This window comes from Cynocephalus volans, chromosome 15 (assembly GCF_027409185.1).
Source record: "Cynocephalus volans isolate mCynVol1 chromosome 15, mCynVol1.pri, whole genome shotgun sequence".
Lineage (NCBI taxonomy): Eukaryota > Metazoa > Chordata > Mammalia > Dermoptera > Cynocephalidae > Cynocephalus > Cynocephalus volans.
Genome location: NC_084474.1, coordinates 55,129,954 through 55,156,844, shown reverse-complemented (window position 1 = coordinate 55,156,844; position 26,891 = coordinate 55,129,954). Strand labels below are relative to the sequence as shown.

The 26,891-nt window shown below is 39.5% G+C and overlaps 1 protein-coding gene across 1 annotated transcript in view; it reads left to right on the top strand.

Annotated features, from left to right (window-relative positions):
* GRHL2 (grainyhead like transcription factor 2) overlaps positions 1-26,891 on the top strand; it is a 114,007-nt gene that overhangs the window by 49,524 nt on the left and 37,592 nt on the right. Inside the window, exon 7 of the mRNA XM_063079911.1 lies at positions 7,102-7,196. Coding sequence (XP_062935981.1) covers positions 7,102-7,196 — 95 coding nt within the window. The remainder of the gene's footprint in view (positions 1-7,101; positions 7,197-26,891) is intronic.

Below are 26,891 nucleotides of genomic sequence, written 5' to 3'. Positions count from 1 at the left end.
CTATTTAGCACAGGCCTAGCACACACTCGGCTCTCAAAAAATTGTGGCTGTGTTTTTTTGTTTGCTCATGGGCCAGGACCAAATGATGGAAATACATGTTGTGCCCTTAAAAAGCAACTCAAGTGTCAACACACTTAAGGAAACTCAGGTTACCTCTGACTTGTTAAAAAGCATTATAAAGAAAATACAGTAATGAACTCATTAGAGAGTCTTGTGAGTCTTTCTGTTTGTGAATCTTTCTGGTTTTAAGAAGATGCTTCTTTGATTTGGGGAAACAGAAAAAAATCTGAGAACCCACTTAGACTAGAGTTTATTTATTCTATCTATTTCAAGTCAGAGCGAATGCTGCTAGAATGACCCTCTGTTTCTTGAATGGGAGCTGATCTCTCTTGGCTTTGCAGACAGGGAGCCAGATGTGTGAGGACGGGTGGGAGAGGAGTAAGTGGGGACCAGTTTGGGCCCCATCATCTGCTGTGGGGCTAGCAGGGCTCTGTTCTCTTTGATATTGTCTCTATTTTGTAGATGAGGAAATACAAGCTCAGAGAGGTTCAGTTAACTCACCAAAGGTCACAGGGCTTGGTGAGAGAAGAAAAGAAAATTAATTCAGGTCTGTGGGTTTCACTGTCAATGTTTTTCCTCTCTGTGCCTTGGTCACCACCCTATAAATGGACTTGTTGCATCATGACCCCAAATATGTAAACTATACCAAGGTCTTAGCTTTTTAAAAAAAGTATCTTATCAGGCTGATGTGTATGCACACTAAGTTGGCAATAGTGCCCAGAGCCATTTCCAGCATTTCAGCTTCATTATTTCACTAGTCCAGACAGAATCCACACCTTTCAGAAGAGAAGCAACTTTTATATTAATTATACCACTCCTTTTAATCTCCAACCATATAGACAAAAAGTAATTAAAAGGGGTAGTTATAATTCACTGAGTACGTGAGGCTTCATTAAGGTGAAGGAATTAACATATCCTCTGACAGCATTCCAGAATCACACTTACACATAGTCTGAGCAAAACTCAGTCTACAAAAGTCTGAATTAAAAAACCTATTAACAGACCACTGCTTATATGCAAGAGATAAAAAATAAAAATATGTAATGAAAGAATTCACTATCATGCTTCCCTTATCAATTAAAATATAATCGAATCCTGTAACTTCTGGGCAGACTATAACTTGCCAGAGACATGTCCATTCCTACATGCTCAGCAGCCCTTTGCTGAAACTCTGTAAAGTTTACCATATTTTCCCCTGACATAGACACCCTTTGTTTTCTTAGAAGGGCTAACTTTTGAACTTTTCTTCCAATCTTCCTGGTGCTGCAGTCTATGGAGATGTTTTCTTGTTGGCCTACTCTCTACTGAAGCCCCCTAACCTTGTCCTCTTTTGTCAAGGGATTTGCAGTGGTCCACATATGTCCAGTCTCTCTGCCTCGTGAATTTACATTCTCTCAGTGCTTCTCCACAAGTGAGTTGCCATTGCAGGATGTGCTGTGATAGCAATATCTGGTGACAATTTATTGTTTAATTTGCAAGATAAATTTGCAAGATAAATATAGACAGTAGTTAAAAGTATGGCCTTTGGCATCAAACAGACCCAGATTCAAATCATAAGTTGGCTTGTTCCCAGCTATATGATTTTCCACAAGCACCTTAACTTCTCTGTGGAGGGAGGATGCTGATTCCTACCTCATGGAGTGCTTACAAGGATTAGCTGAGGTAGTGTTGGCAAAAGGCTTGGCATAGTCTTGATATGGACTTGTAAATTTTCGGTTTGTGGCAGTTATTATCATCCCAAGAGCATTTGCATTTTAATGCCAGGAGATGACAATGTCTTTTTCCAAAGGAATCAGTGTTTTAGGATGGGATTCCAGGCATGGAAACAAGCAGACTTCTTGAAGCAGGTGGTGCTCGAATCTCCCTGTGCACATAAAAGCCTGGTCCACCTGCATGTGGCGGCTGTGTCCTCCCAATAGGGGGAAATCTTTTGGCAAGAAGAATTGTCACATGGACTTCACTGATAGTTGATATAGGACCTCAGTGACAGATATAGTGCTTCCATGACTGTATGTGGAAAGAACCAAATGCACCCAAGGGATCCAGTCATTTCAATTTGCATAGAACAATGTTACCCAAATTGTGGTCCCCAGAGCAGCAGCTTGAGCCCCACTGGGACTTGTTAGAAATGCAAATTCTTGGCCATACTCCAGACCTAGTGAATCGCAATCTCTGGGAATCGGCCCAGATGTTTGCATTTTACCAAAGCCTTCTAGGTGGTTCTGATGCATCCCAACATTTGAAAAGCGCTATTATAGAACATCCACACAAACCTGTAAGCTATGGGGATCCAGAAACACTCAGTCTACTTTGGGGGGCATCCTAAGAGACCCTTGAGAATGTGCATGGTCATGCATTCCCATACTCCTCATTCTGACATTCCAAGGACACACACAGCCTTAGAGAGGACCCTGGAAATTTTGGCTCTATCACTAGCACATGATATTAACAATGAGATCAACTTCATTCTTATTTCGTTAGACAGACTCCCATTTCCTCTCCCCATGGTTTCATTCTTTCTGATACTTCGAGCTAATTGTGTACTTTAGGATTGTTCCTTTGTGTGCAAATTCCCAAGATTCATAACAACTAGCTTCTAAACACAGGTCAGTTGTCATAATTTTTTAAAACCTGTTTCAGCCAATAATAATTTTGTTTCATCATTCCTATTTTTGAAAATATCTAAGCCATTTTTTTATTTATACTCCCATTCTCACCAAGTAGATTTAAACATTGTGTTTACAAACCAGCATATAAAACATTTATTTTTTATGTCCCCTTGGCATTTGTTTTAGGAAAAGTTAAGTTCATTCAAAATTTAATATGTACACGATAACAGTTTCATAATGGGTGGAGTGATTATTTTTTGGCTATGGTGATGATCACGTAAGAACAAGCCATTCAGTCAAGTTACATGATTTCCAATGATAGGAAGGAGTCCCAGATGCAAATGTTTGAATGGTGACCCTCAAACATTGATACATACATGTCTTAACTCCCAGAATCTGTAAATAGGGTCTTATTTGGGAAACGAGTTTGCAGATATAATCAGTTAAGGATCTCAAGATGTGATCATCCTGGATTAAGGTGGGCCCTAAATCCAATGACAGCTCATTAGAAGAGAAGAGGAAGGAGAAGTAGACAGAGACACAGAAGAGAACACCATGTGAAGACAGAGGCAGAGACTGGAGTGACGGAGCTGCAGGTCAGGAAACGTCCCGGATTGCTAGCAACCATCAGAAGCTAGAGACAGGTGTGGAACACACTGTCCTTCAGAGCCTCCAGAAGGAACCACCACTACTGATGCTTTAATGTCAAACTTCTGGCCTCCAGAACTGAGGGAATAAATTTCTGTTGTTTTAAGCCACTTGTTTGTGGTGATTTGTTATGGCTGCCCTAAGAAACTATTACAGTAACTCATTACAGCACCTTTTGCTGGTTGCAACTATCAGCATTTACAAAACTTAGGTTCAAGAAACTTTATTGAGAAAATAAAACAAGGAAGGCTTAACACCAGGTTGCTAAATTTCTATTCTTATGCCAGGGGTCATAAACGTGTAACACTTATTAAAGGACATTAACACAGCTTTCAGAAACAGGAGACACGTCTATTAGCATTTTATTCATTGGACAAATATTTGGATAAAGCAATATCAGTGCATATAAGCTGTTTAGTTTTCTAGAAAACTTTGACAGTCATGAAGTGGTAGCAGTACTATTTTACCATCTGTAGAGGCTGGAAAACAAAGGTTACATATGAACAGACATTTCTTGTATTGGATAAAGCTAGAGAGTGATGCATGACATTAGTCTTAGTTATGTTTTTTGTGTAGAATGCCTATGAGTCTATTCATTCATTCATTCAACAAATTAATAGAGTGTATCTTATGTGTATGATATTAAGCACTACAAAAACAGCAGTATTTAAGATAAGTTCCTTGCTCCTGTATAACATATATAGCTAATAATAAATGCTGGTGATTAATAGTAAACCAATAAATAAAATACTTGTACATGATATGAAGGAAATAAACAAGGTAATGTAATCATCCAATAAAGAGTCATCTTACCAGTGCTTTTCTTTTGGCATAAAAAAGCAAAGTAAGGCTAATTGTCTTGTTCATTTATTTATCTACTTATTCTATCTCTTTCTGGACTGAAAGAACCAAGATCAAGAATCTAGACTTGTATTCTGCTGCATGAGGACACTGCCTGGCATATACAGGGTGCACAGTAAATATTTATTCAATACATTTATTGATTGATTAAGTGAAGGTGCTAGAAACTGACAGGGACCTTGTGCAAGATTAGGTGACCCAGAAATAATTTTATTTCTATTTATATTGCACTTGTTTTTGAAATCCTTTTGTGTTTTTTTGTTTGTTTGTTTGTTTGAGCTGATACATATTTTTAGGGGACAAATTTTTCAGGTGGCGAAGTTGTGGAAAAATGAAGCCTCATAATGTAGAAACTCACGAGATCTAAGATACATGCTTGACCAAACCACCTTGGTTTGTCTTTATTTCTAGATACGACATTTGCTTTCCTATTTATAACTGACTTAAAAGCTGTTTTTTAAAAATGCTTATTATAAACTTCAAAACAAAATTGCAAAGCTATCTTTTAAGACAGTTGTGAAGAATCAAGCAATTCAATTTCTTTAAATTCACTGGTTTCCCTTCAATTTTTTTTTCTCTTCAAATTTTGAAGAGCTTAGCTAGCCTGCTGAAAGCACCGGTGTACATTTAAAATCATCCCAAATATAGTTATGAAAACTTATTCTAAATTTGTAGCACGTAAAATTGTTTTCCTTTGCTTTTTTTCTCTCTTAGCTTGAAGTATTTATTTTAAATCAGTAAGAAAATTTGAATATCCTAAGAGAAAAATGGGCCAAGGACATAACAGGACATGACCATTTCTGTCCCAGAAACCAAATAAAAGACTGTTCAACCTCTTTAGCAATCAAGGAATTGCAAATTAAAAGGATAAGATACCATGTATTGCATATCAATTTGGAAAGAAACAGTTTGAGGATATAGAACCTTACGCACTGTTATTGTGAACATAAAATTGTTTCAATCTTTCCAGGAGCACTTTGGCAAAATGAATTAAAGTCTTCAAAAATATATTTCCCTTTGACATATTACTTTCACTTCTGAGAATATTAAGTGTATGCGAATTTTCATCTATAAAGATAATAAAATTAAACGTTATTTGAGATAGCAAAATATCGAACATCATATAAATAATCAACAAGGGCAAACTAAAGTTGTCACAGATAATCCAATATAATGGTATTTGGCCACTACAAGTACAAGAGGAGTTTAAAAAGTTCATGGAAAGATTGATATTATCTTTCAATTCTATTTTTCCACAAACTTTTTGAAGTACCCTTGTAACTTTATGCCAGTTTATTGATGTGAGAAGATGCTAAAGATATAAGTTTTAAAAAAAGGCAAAATTAAAAAAGAATTGTTACAATATTGTGTGAAAACATATTTTAGAGGAAGGGAGACAGAGAGACAGATAGGAAAGATAAAATGTACACAAATACGTTTATAGTTGATTATTTGTAGGTGAGTAGGTTGTAGTTGCTTTTAAATATTTTTCTTATTTGTTCATGGTCTCTGGTTTCCTATGGTGAACACACATGTTTTTATGTTAAAGTGTGTGTGCTTTATTTAACATGTAAAGACATATTTGTTTGCTTTAAATTTTTCCTGGGGGAAACCATAGAAACAAGGACCAAGGGCCTGAGTAAGCAGGTTACATAGGGAGAGCCCTGGCTGGCTATCCTGTATGTGAAGAGATTCTTGAATTCACAAGTGGCAGAAGAAATGCAAATATAATCTCAGTGTGTACCCATTAGATTGGCCAAAAAATAGAAATTTGGTGAGAAACAGGAGAAATAGAATTTAGTGGGAGGCTAGACTGGCTGACCCATTCCAGAGAGTGAGCCTAGAGTGCCGTTTAGGAGAACATGTTAAGTAGGTTTTTCTGTGATCAACTATCAATTCAGCACCCAGGAATAAGGATTTTTATCGCAGTGTTGTCTGTGGTACCAGGAAGGGGAGCCCACTGAAGGGTCCATCCCTGGCGAGAGAGGATAAGTGAACTGCGGTCAATGGTCACCATGGAATTCTACGCAGCCATAGTTAGAAGTAGGCGTGTGCCTATCAACGTGGTTAGATCTGAAAAGATCCATAGTGAGGGTTGCCAGATAAAATACAGGGTGCCCAGTTAAATTTGAATATCGGATAAACAACCAGTAGTTTGTTTTGGATAAGTATATCTCAAATATTTGCTAAATCTGGCCACAGCACAACACACTTTATGAAAATTAAAACTATGGACACAGGCAAATCAACCCAACATATTTCATAAGAATATGTATCAAACACATTGATAGCTATTGTGTTAGAGGGGCAGGATAATGGGAATAAAAAAGAATAAATGTATTACAAAAATAAATAAATAGAAAAGAGAGGGCCTTGAATGGACAAGTGTTGAAAGTGAGCTGAATATAATTAACTCAGCTCTGTACCTAAGACCAAAAAGAAATTTAAAAGTGTGTTCCTGCAGTCTCCTGGAACTTGTTTACTAAAGTCTTGATGACACCGCCTGGCTGATAAACAGAATATTCTCTTCTACAAAAACATTCCTATGGAGCACTCTGGCACTTCTAGCAGAGTTAAGTGGCAGGAAAGTGAGTGGGAGGGAGAGTGAGTAGTTGACACAGGACTCAGGAGGAAACAAAAAAACAACAATAATTTTATAAACCTAGCAAGAAAAGAAGCTAATAAATCAATTAAGAACATTGCTTGACTTAGATTTACTCTTTTAATAAAGGAGCATGCTTACATTCTCAGAGAGTAAATATTAGTAAAAGATTATCAATAAGTACAAATCCTTAATTGTTGCCATAGAGATAGGCAGAAAAATAGGCAAAGTTTAAATTTACCCATTGGAAAATGATAGTTCACTACATGTCACTGAGTAACTCTTCCTCTTTTAAAACCTTTTTCTTTTTCAATGTTACAGCTGATTACAAGGAGAGCTTTAATACGATTGGAAACATCGAAGAGATTGCATATAATGCTGTCTCCTTTACCTGGGATGTGAATGAAGAGGCGAAGGTGAGTGGAAAAGTAGCCTGGATTCACCATTCATACCTTTTAAATAATGTGCCCATTCTCTTCACATAATTCTTTTTCAAAAGCCTCTGTAGGTAGTCTCCTATTAACTTGAGCCAGAAAATGAACCTGTTATCTTTCTTGAGAAGTCGCACATGTTCAGTTCTGCTGCTCTCAGTTGCCTTCTGGGGGGTAGGAGAGAAGAGAGAGAGACAGTGCGTCTCCTCTGTGGCCTCGGCAGAGTGAAGCGAGCCAAGCTGCATTTTAGCACTTGGAGCTGGGAAGACTGGGCCAGGAAACCTTTTCTCCCTGCATTACAGATTCCTGCAAATGCCCCTCTCAGGCCTCTCTATACAGCTCCTACAGAGGCTGGGAAGGGCGCATAGCTAATGTCATAGGCAAGCGACTGGACGGGCCTCCTCACCCCAGAACCCCTTCTAGGCCTTAGCTTGTTGAGGGAGGTGTGCTGGAAGCAGAGCTGCAGGTCTCTGAGCTTCACTGACTGAGTCACGTCTACCACCATGACCTTGACCTTAGGCTACTGTTGCATGTTGACTGCTTAACCTTTTTCTAATTCTCTGAGCCTCAGTATGGTTAAGAAGTGCAAAGGTAAAATCTCCTGTGAGGTGCTCCAGGAGGAGAGACGTCCCCCGCTGCACTGGTTTGGATAAGAAAGCAGACTTGCTGTTACCTAGATTTGCTTTCCAGCCATGAGACTCTGATTTTATGAAATTTCCAAACCTTTCTGCTTATGCCTACTCTTCTTTCCGTATTCCTTAGCTTCTGGTCCTTGAGCCTTATTTTGCACTTACGGGAAAGTTCCAGATGAAACCTAAGCCTGTTTTCTGCTTCAATTATGTACCATCTAGGAGGGTGTTAGAAGACTTTGTCTCAAAACGAATGAAAAGGTCAATGTAAACACCTCCAGTCAATGCTTTATTGTCTGCAAGCAGGGGAAGGCTGGGTGAGAAAGGAAACTGGTCGGGAGTTTGCAGGCCTGGCTTACAGCAGAAGATGAATTGTTCAGTGTCTCATTTCACTCATGTATGAAACAATGTAGATGGAATTGGCCTTAGGCCCAAGAAAGGTGACCCAAGTGGGCAAGCAGCGATGGGGTGCCAGCAAAGCCTGGAGAATGTTCCAGTGGCTGCGTGCCTCCCAGGGAGGGAAGCAGGCCCTGCCCCATGATGCAAGATCAGGCTCTACACATAACTGCAGCAGAAGTTTGTCTCTCGGTCCACTCCTCCATTGGAAGCTCCCTGCCCGAGCTGTGCACTCAGCACTTTAGTAACTCCTTGGCTGCCTGAGCCCATTCTCCCTGCGCCTCCCTCTCCTAAGAGCCCTGTGGCTTGCTCACCTTGCTCAGGACTGTCTGCACCCTTCCCGTGTTCCTGGCCAGCTCCTCCTCACTCTGCTCAATGCCTGCCTTTCTCTTTGTGCCCCATCCTCTCAGAGGCTAGGTTGCTGGGCTGGACGAGCAGGAGGCAGTCTTTGTGATGCTACAGTGCTTGGGCAGGTTGGTATCCTTAGCAAGCCATCCGACCTCTCTGGGCCTTGGTTGCTGCACTCAAAACAAAGCAAAATAGATGAACATTCCAACATCTCTGCTGCACCAACATCATGCTGGGGGTGTGATGCATGGTGACCCAGTGCTCTGGGCAGGGAGGCAGGGGAACCAGTAACCATACAAAAGTGAGACCAGGGAGAGCAGGGCCTATCTCAGAGTCACTGGGAAGAGCTTGTGATCTTGTAACTGGAAATGTTTCATCACTGGTAAAGCAAGCTATAAATATGAGCTGCAGTCATTGCCATGATTTTCATTATCATGCAATCTGGGATAATGAGTGCTAGTGGGTGAATGTGTTAACTGTTATGTTTCAACAGGTACCTTTTAAAGAAAATGCCTACACTGGAAGGGATAGGTTAATGATGGAAGTTTCAGGCTCTATGGTAAACCAGTAAGATAATTAATTTGGGGTTGAATTGACCTTTCGGCCCAGTTCAGACCGTACCCATTTCCCTTATGAAGGAGCTCATTTTCTTATTGAAATGTGTGTGCACACATATGTGTGCCCATGTGTGTTGTTACAGGTGGGCAGGTGTAAGCTCGCATATGCTTTGACAAATGGCAGCGGAGGATATTTTACATTGAGTGGGGTAGCAAAATTTCTTTTCTTTTTTGATTAATTTTTTAAAATATTTATTATTATTATTATTATTATTATTTTACATTCTAAGAAGTTGTTGTGGAGCAGTGTGAGGGGAAGGGGGACTGAGGTAGGGGTAGGCATTGGGGAGTGGGGCTGGTCCACAGTTCCTTCATTGACTTGATTGCAAAGGGGGGGGTGTGTGTGGCTGCCCCCTACTCTGGCTTTGGAGCTGGGGGGTTTCCAGCAGCAGGTCGGTTTTCACTGGTCTGGATGCAGATATCAGGGGGTGTGGCTGAGGCCCCAGGAGCCTGGTGGGCTTCTGGATCTTTTTGGTTTTATAAGTGTTCTTTGGTGGTGTTAGACCTTTATTGGTTAATATCAGAACTTTGTCTCTGATCTGTGAGTGTTTTGTGTTTTCTTTCACTTCCATGTCGGATTATTAGCTACCACCACCATTTAAACTCTACACTGGAATTAATTTGTTGTACTTTGCTTCTAAAATGAGGGAACTTCCTATGGGGACTAGCACCTGAGTCCTGTGGTTGAGCTAAATTGTTGCTTTGCTGCTGAATATCTGCGGAAGGTTTCTTGTGTAGCTCAGGGTTTAATCACTGACCTTGTAAGCACTTCTGGGTCTAATAAGGTCCAGTACACCTGGGTTGTGTGGAAACTCTGGTCTGGGCCTGAGTCTTTTCAGCAAACTGCACCCCCTGCAGTTTTATATTCCTGACCAGTCTCCACTTAGTGGTCCTGTGCTGATTAGAGGGCAGATCAGCTGTCCATGCTGTATGCCAGCGTTCTCCTGGTGGGCGCATCTCCCCTACCCCCCACACTCCAAACACTTCCCATAGGACAGGCCATGCATTGGTCCCTGGTGATGATTCACTGTCTTTGAGTGGCTCCTTTTTCAGTTGTCTGTGGCCCCTCAGTCCTATGTGGGTTCACAGGAACACTGTTAGTGGTCTTGCTGGCCTGGGGGCCACCAAGGTCCTCCTCTCCCCTGCAGTCTTCAAGCAACTTCACACAGAGGGCACAGCTGTGGTTTTTGCCAGCTCTTGCTCCATGTGCTCATCAGGGCCAGCCTTGAAATGACAGAGGCTTGAAATTGTGGGAACAGTCTCTTTTTCCTCTCATTGCAGCTTCTCAGACCTTCATGCATTCCGTAGGTCTCCCCTCTTAAGCTCTAGCGGCCCCCGCTTGGCAGTCTGTGCTTTTTAATAGTTGTAAATTGGTTGATTGTGGGAGAGAGTGATGCTGGGGACCGTCTATTCTACCATCTTGATTCTCCTATTTCTTTAATATATATTTTATTACTATTACTTGGTTGTTGCAATTATATGAGGCCAGTGTTAGTCAATAAGTAATAAAAAATAGTTAACAAATAATTTTTTCCAAATTACTGAAGGGCTTTTAAAGAAAAACCATAAAAGTGAAATTCACTTCATTACAGGGGCTGACAGCTTTTTAAATTATTCTCAGAGCCTAATGTATTTATTTAAAATATTATTGATTTTATAATAAGCAGACAGCAAAAAGCAAAATCAACAAAGCAAGCAGTAAAAGGGGTCCCTCTCATAGTACATTTGTTGTGACTTTCATAATGTGGGCTTCTCAGGAGCAGTTACATTTGCTTTCTAATTCCTAGAGGTAACATCCATGCAGAAATCTTGTGTAGACTTCAGAGCTGGGATCCTATCTAGTGTCACCTGATATTTTGGTTTGTGTGCCAGAGGCCACAAACTTGTGACCTACAATCTTTACATAGTCCACAGAATGTATGTATGTATGAGTGTATCATGCATTTATGTACATATATTTCAAGTTAAAAATTTTTTGCACACATTTAATAATCAGGAGATTTTTCTTTAATCCAGGTTTTTAGATTCTTTTGGATAATTAAAGATTCTGGCAACCATGGGCCCAAGTGTTTGCAAGGCAGTGAGAGGCTTTGTGAGGTACTGGCTGCTCTCTTTATTGCTTTCTCTAGCCTTCTCCATTCTGGAACTATCCTTGCCTGTGTGGAGGAAAGTTGAGTTTTCGTGCCCAACCACATACCCCAAGATAACTGACAGGCAGGTTATTCTTCATTGGTTTTCAGTGTTGGAGAAAGCAGTGATGCAATGGAGGTTGAAACTGAAGGTAAGCTCGGCCTGGCCTGCGGGTCGGAGGAAGGGGGAAAGAATGCCACCAGGAGTGCCACAGCAGTGGCAGGACAGAGGCTGTTGAAGGGAGAGGCTGTGACATCCTTTCAAATGCCTACAGTAGTGGTAAATCTCGATCTTCGAAGGTATTTTTTAAAAATACCAGAAACCACATGGGTTCACAGGTGAATATGTATCAACAAGTTGGATAACAAATACCACTTTAGGATTAAAAATGAGATTTTCTTTTCCTTTTTCTTTTCTTTCTTTCTTTTTTTTTTTTTTTTTTTTTGCACGAGGTTTTGTAAACCAACTTTGAAACAAGGGAATATCAGATGAGATACTACAAATATGCTTTGGCCACAACAGCATCAGTTGAGAAAACTGTATATCTTCCCAGGATGACTATGTTAAAGGATAGCTTTTACTTAATATTTAAGTTTGGGTGCGTTTATTAAAAAAAAAAGACAGTCCAATATTTGGTAGTCTTGCCATATACATATATATAATCAAGACGTGATGATAAGGTTTATAGATTTTTCCAGAGCACACTCCTACTTCTTTCTTTCTTTGCTGACGTATTTTATTTATATCTCTCATTTAGCACAAACAGAGGAAAGGAAAGAACATGAAATTCTAATAATTTAGTTTAATTTAATTATAGAAAAACATTTGACCAGAGAAAGTGTTAAAACGATTAGTTAAAAAGAGGCTTGGGGATTAATTCCAGATTTTTTTTCCAGGGTGTCAATTGCAGCCTGACTCTGGCAGAACTATTGCAGAGCTCTTCCACCCAGAACCGGTTTTGCTGGTTGTGCTACGGTTTCTTTCTGCACAATGACACAAGCAGCAGAAATAGTCTCCAACAGGACCTGCTTTTCCCCGTAGGGTCTGTGCAACCTGGAAGCCCATGTGCTGTGAATGGGTGTCCCCGGCTTCCTGACATGTAGCTGGGCAAGGTTCTGAGTGTCCACACTGTCACAGCTTTGAAACTTGTGGGTGACGGTGTGATGCAGCAGAAAGAGCCCAAGATGGGGTCCAGACAACCAGATTCTAGTCCTGGGACCACAGCAGCAGGCACTTGACTTCTCTCTGAGCTTCAGTTTGCTCAGCTGTGAAATGGCCGGAAGGGAGGTGGAGGGGTGGACAGAGGATTAAGGTCCCGTCCATACGATTCTAATGGGAGGACTTCTGTGCCACATTCTCTCACATGACTCCCATTTATAAGGACATTTCAATTTTCCTTTCTCTCCTTAGCCAAACACCAGTATCTAAAAAGTAAATTTCTCGGTCGCTAGTCCCTAAGAAAAGGAATTCCCACGCAAGACCCTATTGAGTGATTGAAGGGTGGTGAGCTCAGTTTGCTGGCACCGAGCACTGCCTTGCTCCAGGCGATGATGTCACCCACAGAGCAGGAGTACAGCAAACCCTAATTACAGGCTTTCCTTTCTCCCAGATTTCTAAGGAGATTCTTGAAACTGGGCCCCTTATTTTTGTCCAGTGCTGTTTTCTCCATTCACAGTGATTTCAAGATTAAACCAACCTCAGTGTGCTACAAAGACCTCTCTCATGTAGCCACAGAGGAGAATTACTTGAGCATTAAGATGCTACTTGGTACTTTGTGCTAACTTTGAGGAACAAGTTTTCTTTTTGTGTCTTTTCACCGGAACACCATACCAATTTCTTCCCATTTCTATACTTTACCCTTCCCACAGTTTATAAACTATCTAAGATGAAGGAGGCTTCTTTCCCCTTTTTTAATTACCCTGCATCCAAGCCTTTTGGAATGATCTAGATTCAGTGACAATCTTCCTCCTCCCTCACTACCAACTAATCAAGGAGGCAAATAAATCCACTTCAAAAAGTTCGTAGAAAAATGGAATTAATGAGATAATACAAGTGGAAAAAATGGACTTAAGAGATAATATGAATCTTTCCAGGAACTTTTTGAAGACTCCTTGTACTAGCCCATCATCCTGTCTCTATGAGTTTTAGAAAAATCTATCATAATTAATTAATATGAAACTCTGTCCCCGTGAGTTATTCCTTGCTGCTTTCTAGCCTAGCACTTCTGCTTGCAAAAGTAGAGGGATTACCCTCCTGAGAGATGTCTGTCTTGCTCTTCCATCTACTGTGTGTCTTGGGTTGCAAGAGTGGACTTTGGGACTGGCTTGTCCAGCCCTCTACTTTGCCAGATCATTGAACCTTCTTTCTGCATTTTAGGGTTGGGGGAGACCTTTTAGATAGGAAGTTGTTGCAATTTTAGAGAGGGCTAAAGACATAAATAAGGCATATGTTTTCATCTCCATTAACAAATTTTTGTGGTGACATTGAGGGTGGGCAGGGCTGAGACCTAGTTGGGGTAAAGTAGGGAGCAGAGAGGCTGAGAGACATCATGGATAATTTTCCTTTGCATCTCAGATTCTGATTCCACTATATATTATCTTTTGACCTACATGCACTGCAAGATTAGGCAAATGGAAAAGGTAGATTTTGAACCCAAGTCCCTGTGAGTCCAGAGCCCAAGCTGTTTACCATCCCAACAGAGGGAAATCTTAATTTTTTTTTTTAGATCGCAGCATGCTATGATTTTCTTTCTCCGAAGGATGTATAGGGTGCAACCTGTGTGGGTACCAACGGACAGAAAACAAATGGTCAGCCCCATTTCCCTGAGCATGGCAGTTCAATCAGGTCACCCGCCCTGTCCTCATACCACACCCTCTCCCACCCCCCACAAAGATGGGCTTGCTGGTCCAACACTTGTAGCACATGTCTCTCCCTACCCATTTCTTCTGTTGCCCTGGATCATTACTTGTTCATATTACATATCATTGACCAGATGGACATGGGAGTGAGGGCTATTTGAGACCCCTTGCCCTCTTTAATTGAGTGTATATGTGTGTGTTGATTAGCCTAACATTAGCAAGTTCCTTTGTATAATTATTACCCCACATTGTATTAACTGAAGATCAACATGCTCTCTAATAAGATAAAACTGAGATATCTCAGCGTTTTCCTCTCCACACCTCTACACATTTATTCTCCATTTTCCCCAGTTTCTCTCTAGCTCCTTTCTCTGGAATCCTGAATTTCATTTTTATGCTCATTTACATTATTTCTTTGTACCTTTCTTTTATATATTTTTATGTTATGAATAGGGGAGGCTATTCCTTATGTTTTTTTTTTTTGTAAAATCAAACAAGAAGCATAGCATTAAAAAAAATCCAAAGCAAGAATGAGGATTATATCAGAGAAGAGGTTGCAGAAGGCATGCAATGACTGTCTGCTCTATGTGTGCAACTCAAGAAATTCAATAAACAAATATCCACATTTACAAAGCTGATAAACTGGAAGTCAGTACTTACACATAAACCAATATTCATTTTATAGGAAGATTCCTCTAATTTTGGGTCCCTTTTGATGCTTTAAATGAATTGTATTTACAAAAGAGATTTGCATATAATTTTTGAAACAGAAAATGCAAGGTGAGGGGACATGTTGATACTTGCTCTGGGTCCAATTTCCCTTAGTTTTGCTGTACTTATTGCTTTGATATCTGATTTTGCTTTAATGCCAAGGAGGTGTCATTTAAGAACTGAGAGCCAGTCTGAGGGATGGAAATGTGGATGTGCTAAGATGAGTCGGCTGGCTGAGGACAAAACTAAAAGTGCAAGTTGAGAGTAAAATGTTCTCATCTGTATTTGTAAATCCATTGTTATGCAAGGAAGTGAAGTTGATTTAATGCCTCAGTACTGCCCTGCAGCTGCTCTGGACTTAAGGTTGCATTTGGTGTGGCATGGGTCATGGTGACTCCATGTGATCACAGCTGACTTGCTTCGTATTGCGAGATGTAGCTAGAGCTGTCATACAGGGATACTTACTATTTCCATGTAAAATCCAGGTCTCTTCCTTCTCTCACAGCATGGGTCAACCCTTTCTCTTCCCAGTGCTGCCTGGTGACCAGCAAGCCAAGCCAAGCCTAGCTTTTTGCTCCATAGCTGCTAATGGATAGGAAAAATAGCCTCTCAGTCATCATTATCTTGATTTTAGTAGCTTTACTGACAGGACGATGGAAACTGCAGGGCTTTGATGATAGCCTATGAAAAGGTGGTAAGTTGGAAAAAGTATAGATGTTCTAGCCTTCTTGTACACTACAAATTATTCAGTTTCTTGGGGAAAAATAAGGTTATGCTAATTAAAAGCCTGGCTTAAAATGCAGTACCAAATCATGGCAAATCAATTAAGTTGTCTTAAATTTGTTATGTCTTTTTCTCCCTCCCTGTCTCTATCTTTCTCTCTGTCTCTTTCCAAACATTTCTTTTTTGGTCTAAAATGTTTAATCAATTTTTATTGGGCCCCCACTGTATGCCAAGCATGGTGCTTTAGAAAATTAAAGTTTTGGTAGTCTTGATAATTCGCACCTTCCAATGGGATGTTCCAAAATGGACAGCATTCTCTTTCCGCTGAACTCCATTGCTGGACATCAAGGGAGAAGGGAAGATGTGTGCATATTGTTTTTCAGGGTGAAAAGAAAAAAAAAAAAGGTGGCCCAGAGACAGTCATGCTCCTGAGTGCCCGTGGGCTCATGACCTTCCCCACCTCTCACCCCTCAGCAACCCAGTGCTTTTGGCTGGGGAGTTGTCTTCCTGCTCACAAGACAGTGTAGGATGTTATGGGATTGATAGACGTTACTGATTAAGAGAAAGTTATATTCCGAATTTTTGCCTATGTTAGGCCTGATTTTAAACAGGTCATCTTATGGAAGGTTAGAGAATATTATAAGGCATATCCCATGGTCTCAAAAGTAAAGATAGGTTTGGGGGAGGCTCCTGGGAGGGGTCTTGAAAGGTTGAGTTACACACTGCAAAGCAGGGCAAATGGTATTTTTATGTGTTTGCTGGGGCGTGGTATGGGTGAAGGAAACTTTAAAAGGGAAAGGTAAACACTTTCTGGAGTCTTTGGTATTGAACTTAAACAAAGCCATGACTTTGTTCCAGTTTTATAAGGTAATAGATAGCAGGAAAAGCTATAAAGCTGGAGTTAATTCATATATAGAAAAAATAATCTTTGGAAGGCATCTCACTGAAGACATAAATGGCTTGCTCTTTTGTTAGAATGTGGAATATCCACAGTTTCTGGCCTGAATTCTGCTTAGGGCTCTGTAACTAACATGTATGAACTGTTGTATCATGCAGAGAATTAGATTAGAGACTTGGGTTTCATAAAATTATGGTGTGTGTGTGTGTGTGTGTACACAATGACTGATATTTGTTCAGTGATTACCATAGACTAGGCACTCTGCCAGGCACTTTATATACATAATGCAATATTCATATTTTTAACTGGATATCATTTTTCATTTAACTAACAAGGAATTTGAAGCCCAGAGAGGTTAGCTGGCTTGCCTAAATTTGCACAGCAGAGCTGGAATTGTAGCCTGGGGCTGTCTGGTTCTGAAGCATGTGCTCTATCCATAGTGCCTTTTTATGTCAGAAGGATCTAGCAGTACTATCCCCTTCATTTTCTCTGACAAAGGGCAATCATTCCTTTGAAGCAGCATGCCCACTGCATATCAGGTGCTAGGCCAGGCAGTGGGGATTCTTGGACAAATAAGCCAGACAGACAGAGTCCCTGCTGTCGGAGAACATTTTGGCTAAGCCGAGAATTGAGACATAGGTGTAAATAACTGTAATACAAGGTAGAAAGTGACAATGACCCTAACAGAGATAAAGTTAAAGCGTTAGGAGTGTTCTAAGAACAGATGCAACTCCATTTTTTATTTTAAAAAAATTTCCCTACTTTTTATTTTTAAGAATTTCAAACAAAAAGTTGAAAGAATAATACAATGAACACCACTTACCCTTCACCTAGATTGACTTGTTGTTAATATTTTGCCTGATTTGCTTTATCTCCTCTCTCTCTCGCTCTCTCTCTCTCTCTCTCTCTCTCTCACACACACACACACACACACACACACACACACCCCTACACATACCTACTGTACTTGACTTCTAAATAGTTCAGCATGCAGAGAGATCCCCTCCATGTCGGGTCAGGAATGACATAAGCTGGGTCTTAAGGGTCAGGTGGAATTTAGACATGTGGAATTTGGAAAGAAGAGCATGCTAGGTGTAAGAATGGGGTGTCCAAAGGTACAGACCCTGGAAAGGCACGAAAGAACAGGGAGATGGGGAGCTCAGAAGAGAAGTCCATCTTGTGTGTAAAGAGGGGATGACAGAAGTCACGAGAAAGGATGAGACTGCTCTGGGGAGAATTGGAGGATGGGCAAAACAGTCGAGGATGAGCAAAACAGACTCCAGGGTGGGACTTTAGACCCTCTCCATTTATGGGATGTAGAAGAGGAAGAACCAGAGAAGGAAGGGGTGGTAAGAGTACAGCAGAAGAAAGGAGAAGGAGAGGAGGAGGAAAAGGACGAGGTGGGCAATGAAGTCAGATGCTCTAGGCAGTGACTGCAGTGGTTGGTCCTCAGCAAGCAGCATCAGCATCAACTTGGGAAACTGTTGGAAGTACAAATCCTTGGATCTCCCACCCGGACCTACTGAATTGGAAACTCTGGGCATAAGGACCTGTAACCTGTGTTGTAATAAGGCCTCCTGGAGGTTCTTATACACACTAAATTTGAGAACTTCTGCTTATAAAGATGCTGCTGAGAAGGCTGACATTGATTTGAAGGAGCAATTTCAGAAGTAAATTTATATGGGTCTGTGATTTATATGTGCACATGTGTGCAAAAGCCACATAGAAAGACATTCATTGCACCATTGGTTGTAAGATGAAAAGACTGGGAAGGGCCTAAAGCTGAAAATATCGTCATTCCAAGTCTCATGCTTTTATTTATTTATTTATTATTATTATTATTTTGAAAACCTTATTTTATGTCACTTTTCTGCCTCATATTACTCAACAATTTTTTTTTTAACCTTGCTGAAATTTTCCTTTTCTTTTCTTTTCTTGCCTTTTTAAAATTAAAACATAGTTGATTATATACATCTGTGGGGTACAGAGTTGAATAACCATACCTGTGTGCTATATGTGATACTCGAATTAGGATTATTAGCATATTCAGCATTACAAAATGTAATCATTTTTCATGGCCCTTTACCAATTCCTCCCTCACCACCCCCTCCTTCCCCTTTCCCACTTCTGGTAACCTCAGTTCTGTTCTCTTCTTTTGAAAGTTCAATGTATTATTGTGATTGCTGTATCTTTCTTTCTTTCTTTTTTATTTATTTGTGTGTTTTTTTTAGCTCCCACTTATGAATACATGCAGTATTCTACAGCCCTGCCATAGATAGACTTCTGTATTTCCCACAGCATTTATATATAGCATCTTCCATAATGTGGACAGATAGTAGATATATACGAGGATAGATATGGATGTAGATATAGATATTCATGGTGAATGTATAGTAGGTAGATATTGATATAGATATTCATGGTGAATATATTAGTTGACAGATAGATAACATTTCTGGAGGATGAATCTGGTCAGAGCAGCTAAGTCCACCGTATTGTCATGACAACTTCAGCTACTCATATCAGTCTCAATTCTTAGGAGGTATTGCTTATGGAAGCAAGAGTGTGGATAAAGGGGGAAATGTGTATTTAGAAAAATAATTTATGTTCTCTCAATTTGTTGGACAGATATTTGCGAGTATCTACCTAGTTGCAGGAATAGAGGAGTCTGAGGCAGCCAAGGGCCTCCCTCTGTGGGCTTCTCAGCTTCATGGAATTGACAGATAATTAAACACTAAACAAAGAAACCACAAGATAAATTCAAGTAATGTTTAAGTGCTATGAAGAAAACAGAAAACTTTGGTGGAGTGCACCACTGGTCATGGGCCAAGGGGGTGGGAGGAGGAGGAAGAAGAGAAAGGCAACTGAAGACGGGGTGGTCGAGGCAGCTGGACTGAAATCTAAAGGAGGAGGAGGAGGAGCTGACCATGTGATGATCTGCGGGGACAGCGTAGGAGGCAGAGGGCAGAGCAGGCAGCAAAGGCTCCGAAATGGGAACAAACTTGGTATGTTCTGGAAACAAAAAAAATCAAGTACAGTGCTAAAAGAATATGGGAAACTGTGGCAGAACATGTGAACAAACCAAATGTGTGTCTGAATGTACACACACATACCCACAGTATCTGTCGGAGAAAGTAAAGAAATGTGTTATCAGAAATAAATAAATAAATAAAATTAAAGAAATATGTTTATCACTTTCCAAAAGTGCTATATACTGGACGTTTCAGGAAATCTGAGTTTATTAGCTCCTCAACAAAATAGCAAGATCCCTGAGGGCAGGTAGTCTGTCTTGTCATTGTGTCCCCACCTCCTGTCATAATGCCAGCCACAGAGAAGACACTTAAAACCTATTTGATGAAAAGAAGACATACGAATGGCCAGCAGACACATGAAAAAATGCTCAACATCACTTGGCATCAGGGAAATGCAGATCAAAACTACATTGAGATACCATCTCACCCCAGTTGGACTGGCCATTATCAAAAAGAGAAAATAACAAATGCTGGTGAGGATGTGGAGAAAAGGGAACCTTCGTACACTGCTGGTGGGACTATAAATAAATCAGTGCAGCCATTATGGAAAACAGTATGTCTCAGGGTGTATATTTAAATCCTTAATCCATTTTGAGTTGATTTTAGTATACGGTGAGAGGTATGGATCTAGTTTCATTCTCCTGCATATTGATATCCAGTTATCCCAGCACCACTTGCTGAAGAGGCAATCCCTTCCCCAGTGAATAGGCTTGGTGCCTTTGTCAAAGATCAGATGGCAGTAAGTGTGTGGGTTGATTTCTGGATTCTCTATTCTATTCCATTGGTCAGTGTGTCTGTTTTTATGCCAGTACCATACTGTTTTGGTTATTATAGCTTTGTAGTATAGCTTAAAGTCAGGTAGTGTTATGCCTCCAGCTTTATTTTTTTTGCTGAGCATTGCTTTGGCTATTCGTGGTCTTTTATTGTTCCATATAAATGTCTGAATAGTTTTTTCCATTTCTGAGAAAAATGTCTTTGGAATTTTGATGGGGATTGCATTGAATTTGTATATCACTTTGGGTAGTATGGACATTTTCACTATGTTGATTCTTCCAATCCAAGAGCATGGAATATCTTTCCATCTTCTTGTATCCTCTCTAATTTCTCTCAGCAGTGGTTTGTAGTTCTCATTATAGAGATTTTTCACATCCTTGGTTAACTCAATTCCTAAGTATTTTATTTTTTTGGTGGCTATTGTAAATGGGCAGGCTTTCTTGATTTCTCCTTCTGCATGTTCACTATTGGAGAAAAGAAATGCTACTGATTTTTGTGTGTTGATTTTGTATCCTGCTACTGTGCTGAAATCATTTATCAATTCCAACAGTTTTTTTGTAGAGGTTTTAGGCTTTAAATATACACCCTGAGACAATAAAACTTCTTAAAGAAAACATAGGGGAAACACTTCAGGAAATAGGACTGGGCACAGACTTCATGAATACGACCCCAAAAGCACGGGCAACCAAAGGAAAAATAAACAAATGGGATTATATCAAACTAAAAAGCTTCTGCACAGCAAAAGAAACAATTAAAAGAGTTAAAAGACAAACAACAGAGTGGGAGAAAATATTTGCAAAATATACATCTGACAAAGGATTAATATCCAGAATATATAAGGAACTCAAACAACTTTACAAGAAGAAAACAAGCAACCCAATTAAAAAATGGGCAAAAGAGCTAAGTAGGCATTTCTCTAAGGAAGATATCCAAATGGCCAACAGACATATGAAAAAATGCTCAACATCACTCAGCATCCGGGAAATGCAAATCAAAACCACATTGAGATACCATCTAACCCCAGTTAGGATGGCTAAAATCCAAAAGACTATGAACGATAAATGCTGGCGAGGCTGCGGAGAAAAAGGAACTCTCATACATTGTTGGTGGGACTGCAAAATGGTGCAGCCTCTATGGAAAATGGTATGGAGGTTCCTTAAACAATTGCAAGTAGATCTACCATACGACCCAGCCATCCCACTGTTGGGAATATACCCAGAGGAATGGAAATCATCAAGTCGAAGGTATACCTGTTCCCCAATGTTCATCGCAGCACTCTTTACAATAGCCAAGAGTTGGAACCAGCCCAAATGCCCATCATCAGATGAGTGGATACCGAAAATGTGGTACATCTACACAATGGAATACTACTCAGCTATAAAAACGAATGAAATACTGCCATTTGCAACAACATGGATGGACCTTGAGAGAATTATATTAAGTGAAACAAGTCAGGCACAGAAAGAGAAATACCACATGTTCTCACTTATTGGAGGGAGCTAAAAGTTAATATATAAATTCACACACACACATACACACACACACACACAAACCGGGGGGGGCGGGAAGAAGATATAACAACCACAATTATTTGAAGTTGATACAACAAACAAACAGAAAGGACATTGTTGGGGGGGAGGGGGGGAGGGAGAAGGGAGGGAGGTTTTGGTGATGGGGAGCATTAATCAGCTACAATGTATATCGACAAAATAAAATTTAAAAAAAAAAAGAAAAGAAAAAAAAAAAAAAAAAGAAAACAGTATGGAGGTTCCTCAAACAACTACAGATTGAACTGCCATATGACCCAGCAATCCTGCAGCTGGGTGTATATCCGAAGGAATGGAAATCATCACGTCAAAGGGATACCTGCACTCCCACATTTATCACAGCTCTATTTACAATTGCCAATAGTTGGAACCAATCTAAATGTCCATCAATGGATGAGTGGATAAGGAAAATGTGGTATATATACACCATGGAATACTACTCTGCCATAAAAACGAATGAAATGCTGCCATTTGTAGCAACATGGATGAGCTTAGAGAAAATTATGTTAAGTGAAAAAAGCCGGGTACAGAAAGAGAAATACCACATGTCCTCACTTATGAGTGGGAGGGAGGGAGGGTGGGAGGGAAGGAAGATAACAATCACAATAATTTGTTGAACTTTCAGAAGGAGAGAACAGAACTGTGGTTACTAGAGGTGGGAAAGGAGACGGAGGAGGGAGGATTACAAGAAATGGGTTAATGGACACAAAACAGCTATTTAGGAAAAATAAGTTCTATTGGTGTACAGTCGAGCTAGGCATCTATAATTAACATTAATTTACTGCATGTTATCAAATGATTAGAAGAGAGGACATCAAATGTCCTCAACATAAAGAAATGATTACATTTTATAATGACAAATATGCTAATTGTCGTGACTTAATTGACACACATTGTACACAGTATTGATATTCAACTCTGTACCCCACAAATATGTATAAACAATTACATTTCAATTAAAAAAAAACTATTTGATGAATTAATGCATGTAGGAAATGAATGCCCAACACTGGTATTTCACATTTTACTGTTGTCTCCTTTTAATGTATCTTCTTTCTCAATTTGACATGGCATCTGAACTCAAATACAATCCTATCAAAATGGAAGAAAAATGGTGAAATAGAAGAAAACTGTGAGGTCTTAAATAACTCCCAGAACCAAGAAAGAAACAGAGTAGAGAAATTGGCGAGAGCACACTTATGTATTTATATATTGTTTGTGAAAGGGGAATGTGTTCTAGTGTTAAAATTATTTCCTGACATATACTTTGTACCTGTAATTTGGGGCCTAATGCATGTGTAATTTCTTAGAAAAGAGCTCTTTAGAGTCCCAATCATCAGGAAATAAGTAGCTTTCTTAATCTTTAATCAGAAAGATTTTCTTATAATTGCAAAATACAATTATTTAAAGAGGAAAAAAATATTACATCAAGTTATTGATGTTATGATATTTTAAAACCCAAATTGCTTTGTAAATCAAAGGTAGGCCCATTTACTTTAATGGAAAGCTCTCATCAAAATCTGGAGAGTTAAAAATCAAGTTAATGTAGCAATTCTAAAGCTCATTGACTTGTATTTATTTTAATAAATTTTACTATATGTATAGTGCACAACTGAGAGGTATTATTACCTTGGCAATGTCACTTGTCTTGTGTAGGAACCACAAAATGGGAATTGTCATTCATATGTAACAAATGATTTTATTTAAAAATGTCAAGTGTCACGAGACTGCCTGTATGTCTGGGAAAGGTCTTGTACATTTAGAAACAATCTTTCTATCTGAAGCTTTGAACTCATGACAAAATTAAAATTGTATCTATTATCTGCTTGAATATACCTGATTCAATGAATTTTTTCTAAAAAATAAATTATGTACTTTTAGAATTATAGGAAAATGGGTAACTGAGGTTTTGAAAATATTATATGAACATATGTAACATTTGTAACTCTTGGATGATAGATCCAAGAGTTTATGGCATTTATATTCTTTACATAATCAGGGCACCTATCAAAGTTAAAAAGAACTTTCTGTGCTTGACATTTGGATGAATATTTGGTGGGGGAAATCATACCTTTTCCTTAAGCCTTCTTAATGCACATTTGTAAACAAGCTCTTTGTAGATAAACTTTCAAGAAATTTGCTCTAACATTTGCCTGCTATGCCTGGAGCTGGGGCACGGTTGGGTTTGCAAGATGAAACAAATTAATGCTTATCAGTCCTCAAGCCAAGGTTTTAGTTAATGTCTTTCCATGCCTTCCCAACTTCCCACCCCACTTCAGTTAAAGTTCAACCATTTGGGTTTTGAGTGCAGCTCAGCGAGACTGTGAGTGATACCATCAGGCACCAAAACTGTGCTTTGCTACTGGGTCAGACAGCCAAGCTAGGAAAGCAGTGCCAACCCTATTATAAAATCCCTGCCTGTTAGGATAACACTGGTAACTGCCAACACAGTGTAGCAAAAAAGGCATATTCTCCTGTTGTTTACTTTTATGGAATCAGGATGACTTGAATCAGAGAGAGCCCGTTAGACCTTCTACTAAGGACCTTTCCCTATTAAGATAAGAGAACCTAGTCTAAGTGTCTCCCAGTGGAGTCTAGTGTGTGGTAGCTCATTTGACCTTTAAAGACCATCTCAACTGGGTGGCTGATTTTTATAACTCCTCCAAGGAGAATTTAGTCTGTTTGTTGTAGTATATATTGCTGGTAAGCATCTGTTATTTGAGTGAATCTAGTGGATCTGTCCTACTTAAGTGGCCCTTGTAAATGGTCACGATCCATCACTCCAGCTCTTTTAGTTGAGACTTAGAGCTGATAAGGCCACAATTAATACTACTTCATAGCTGTCTGAGTATATGTCCACTGTGAGTGATGTATGGTTAAATCAGTGAAACATCCATGAATCCTAATAGCTTAGGAAATATTCATTGGAACAGTTTTCTCTTCTGGCTTCTGTAGTGCTTGGCAGGCTTTATGAGCGAGTGGAAAAAAAACCAGTGTGGGTTGAGGACTTTGTGATTACAGCCACCAACAGGAAGATCTCTATATGAAATACACATGGCCAAAATTATGGAGAATTGCATAGCTCACCTGAGTGATCGTCTAATTTGCTTACGTAGAACGTGTTTATAAATTCTGGCCAAGATAATCCCATTGTCATCAGTAATGAGAATAGTAAAAGAAATCAAGTGTTCCTAGAAAACTATCCTTTTTTTTTTTTGACCTAAAGATTAGCATTTGATGAAGCTATGGTAGTCTTCAGAACACCATCAAATTGTCCCTCTCTCTATCTCACCTCTCACTTCTGGGATTGCAGGAGCCGTGCTAGTGTCTCCTACAGTCTCAGAAGCTTGCTAGACACTTCAAAAATATTTGTTGCATGAATGAATGTTAAACAAAAATTCCCTGCCATTAAGGCATCTCCAGAAGCAGTAGATAGCATTTTTTGTCTGTGTGACTGTGGTGAGCAAAATATTTTTACCGTGGAAGTTCAGTAGGAGAATTGGGCACAGCATATTCTTAGTTATCTTTATCAGTTCCTCTGAGTCATCTGACATTTGCATCTTTAGGTGTTCTCCTTTTCTTTACCGTTCCTCTGTATTTGTGAGGTCCCTGCTCTGAGGCCAGTGTCTGCTGTCTTCCCCTTGGACTGTCAGCTCATGAGACAGGGATTTGGCTTTCTTTCTATGCCCATGTCTAACGTTGTGCTGAACCATTGTGGGCACGTGTGCATGTTTACAGAGTGAACGCTCAAACCAATGAATTAAAGGAATGAATGTATGGATCCATTAGATCAACTTTTTTTTTTAAAGTAACTTTTTATTGTGTTTATTTAAGGAATAAAACATGATGTTATGAGATACGTATAGATAGTAAAAAGGTGACTATAGGGAAGCAAATTAGCACATCCATTATCTCACATAGTTACCCTTTTTTTGTTCTGTTTTTGTGGTGAGAGCAGCTAAATTCTCCTGACTTAGCATGAATCCCATATCCAGTACAATTTTATTACTTACAGTCCTCATGTTGTACATTAGCTCTCTAGACTTATTCACGTAGTTAGATCATTAGGCCCTTGTTTTCAGATGGTGGCTGGATACGTGAATGTACGTGGCACAATGCACAAGGTCATGCTAATTAGTGTGTCACTAAGACCTGTCCTATGGCCTTGATTGCTATTGATGTGGCATCTCACTAATGCATTTCTCATTGCCAAGTAAGGTGCCCGAAAATAAAATAAAAATGATGTTTACAGAGATGGAGCACTAAAAATGAGATGCCTGGTTATGTAAATTACCAAAAGCCTACAGGCACAGGGTTTGAAATGAATTAGCTTTTTGCAGGGCTGCTCTCTCTGGTGGTGTTGTGACACCAAAGGCTTCAGGTCCAGGGTTTGAAGGTGAATGAAAAGCTCAGGGGACCAAATAAAACAAAGGTTAAATAATACATCTGATGAAATGGTTTTCAGAGTACATAATTGAATGATTTTAAAGCAATAAATGACTTAAAATTTTATTTCAAATAAAAACAATGCATGTGGTGTCACATGAAAATAGTACCAAGAGTATAATATAGTGTTTCTGGTTCTCCCCTAGAGACTACCTCTTATTGTTAATGTAGTTACCACATAAATGGGTGCTGCGCTTATACCTCAATTCTGTGATAAATCACAGAATCTAGGGTACCTATTGACTGCCACCCACTACGTAAAATAAAGATAAATTTAGCTCACTTATACTCCTCCCTCTATTTGTACCCATATTTTATAATAAAATTATTATACTTAGTTCTTCTGTTGGGCAATGCTGTAGTCTTTAATAATTTACTTGAGTTTCCATTTTTTGGGATTCCTGTCATTTTTGTCATATCTCTTGATGCCCCGTATTGTGAGGATATTGATACATTTACTATGCTTTCTCCCTCCTGTATCTTACCTTTGCCAGCTCCTCTTTTACCTTTTCACTAACACGGAAGTATATTCATATCTACATTCTGTGCTGCAAGGAGGGATTTTAAAGAT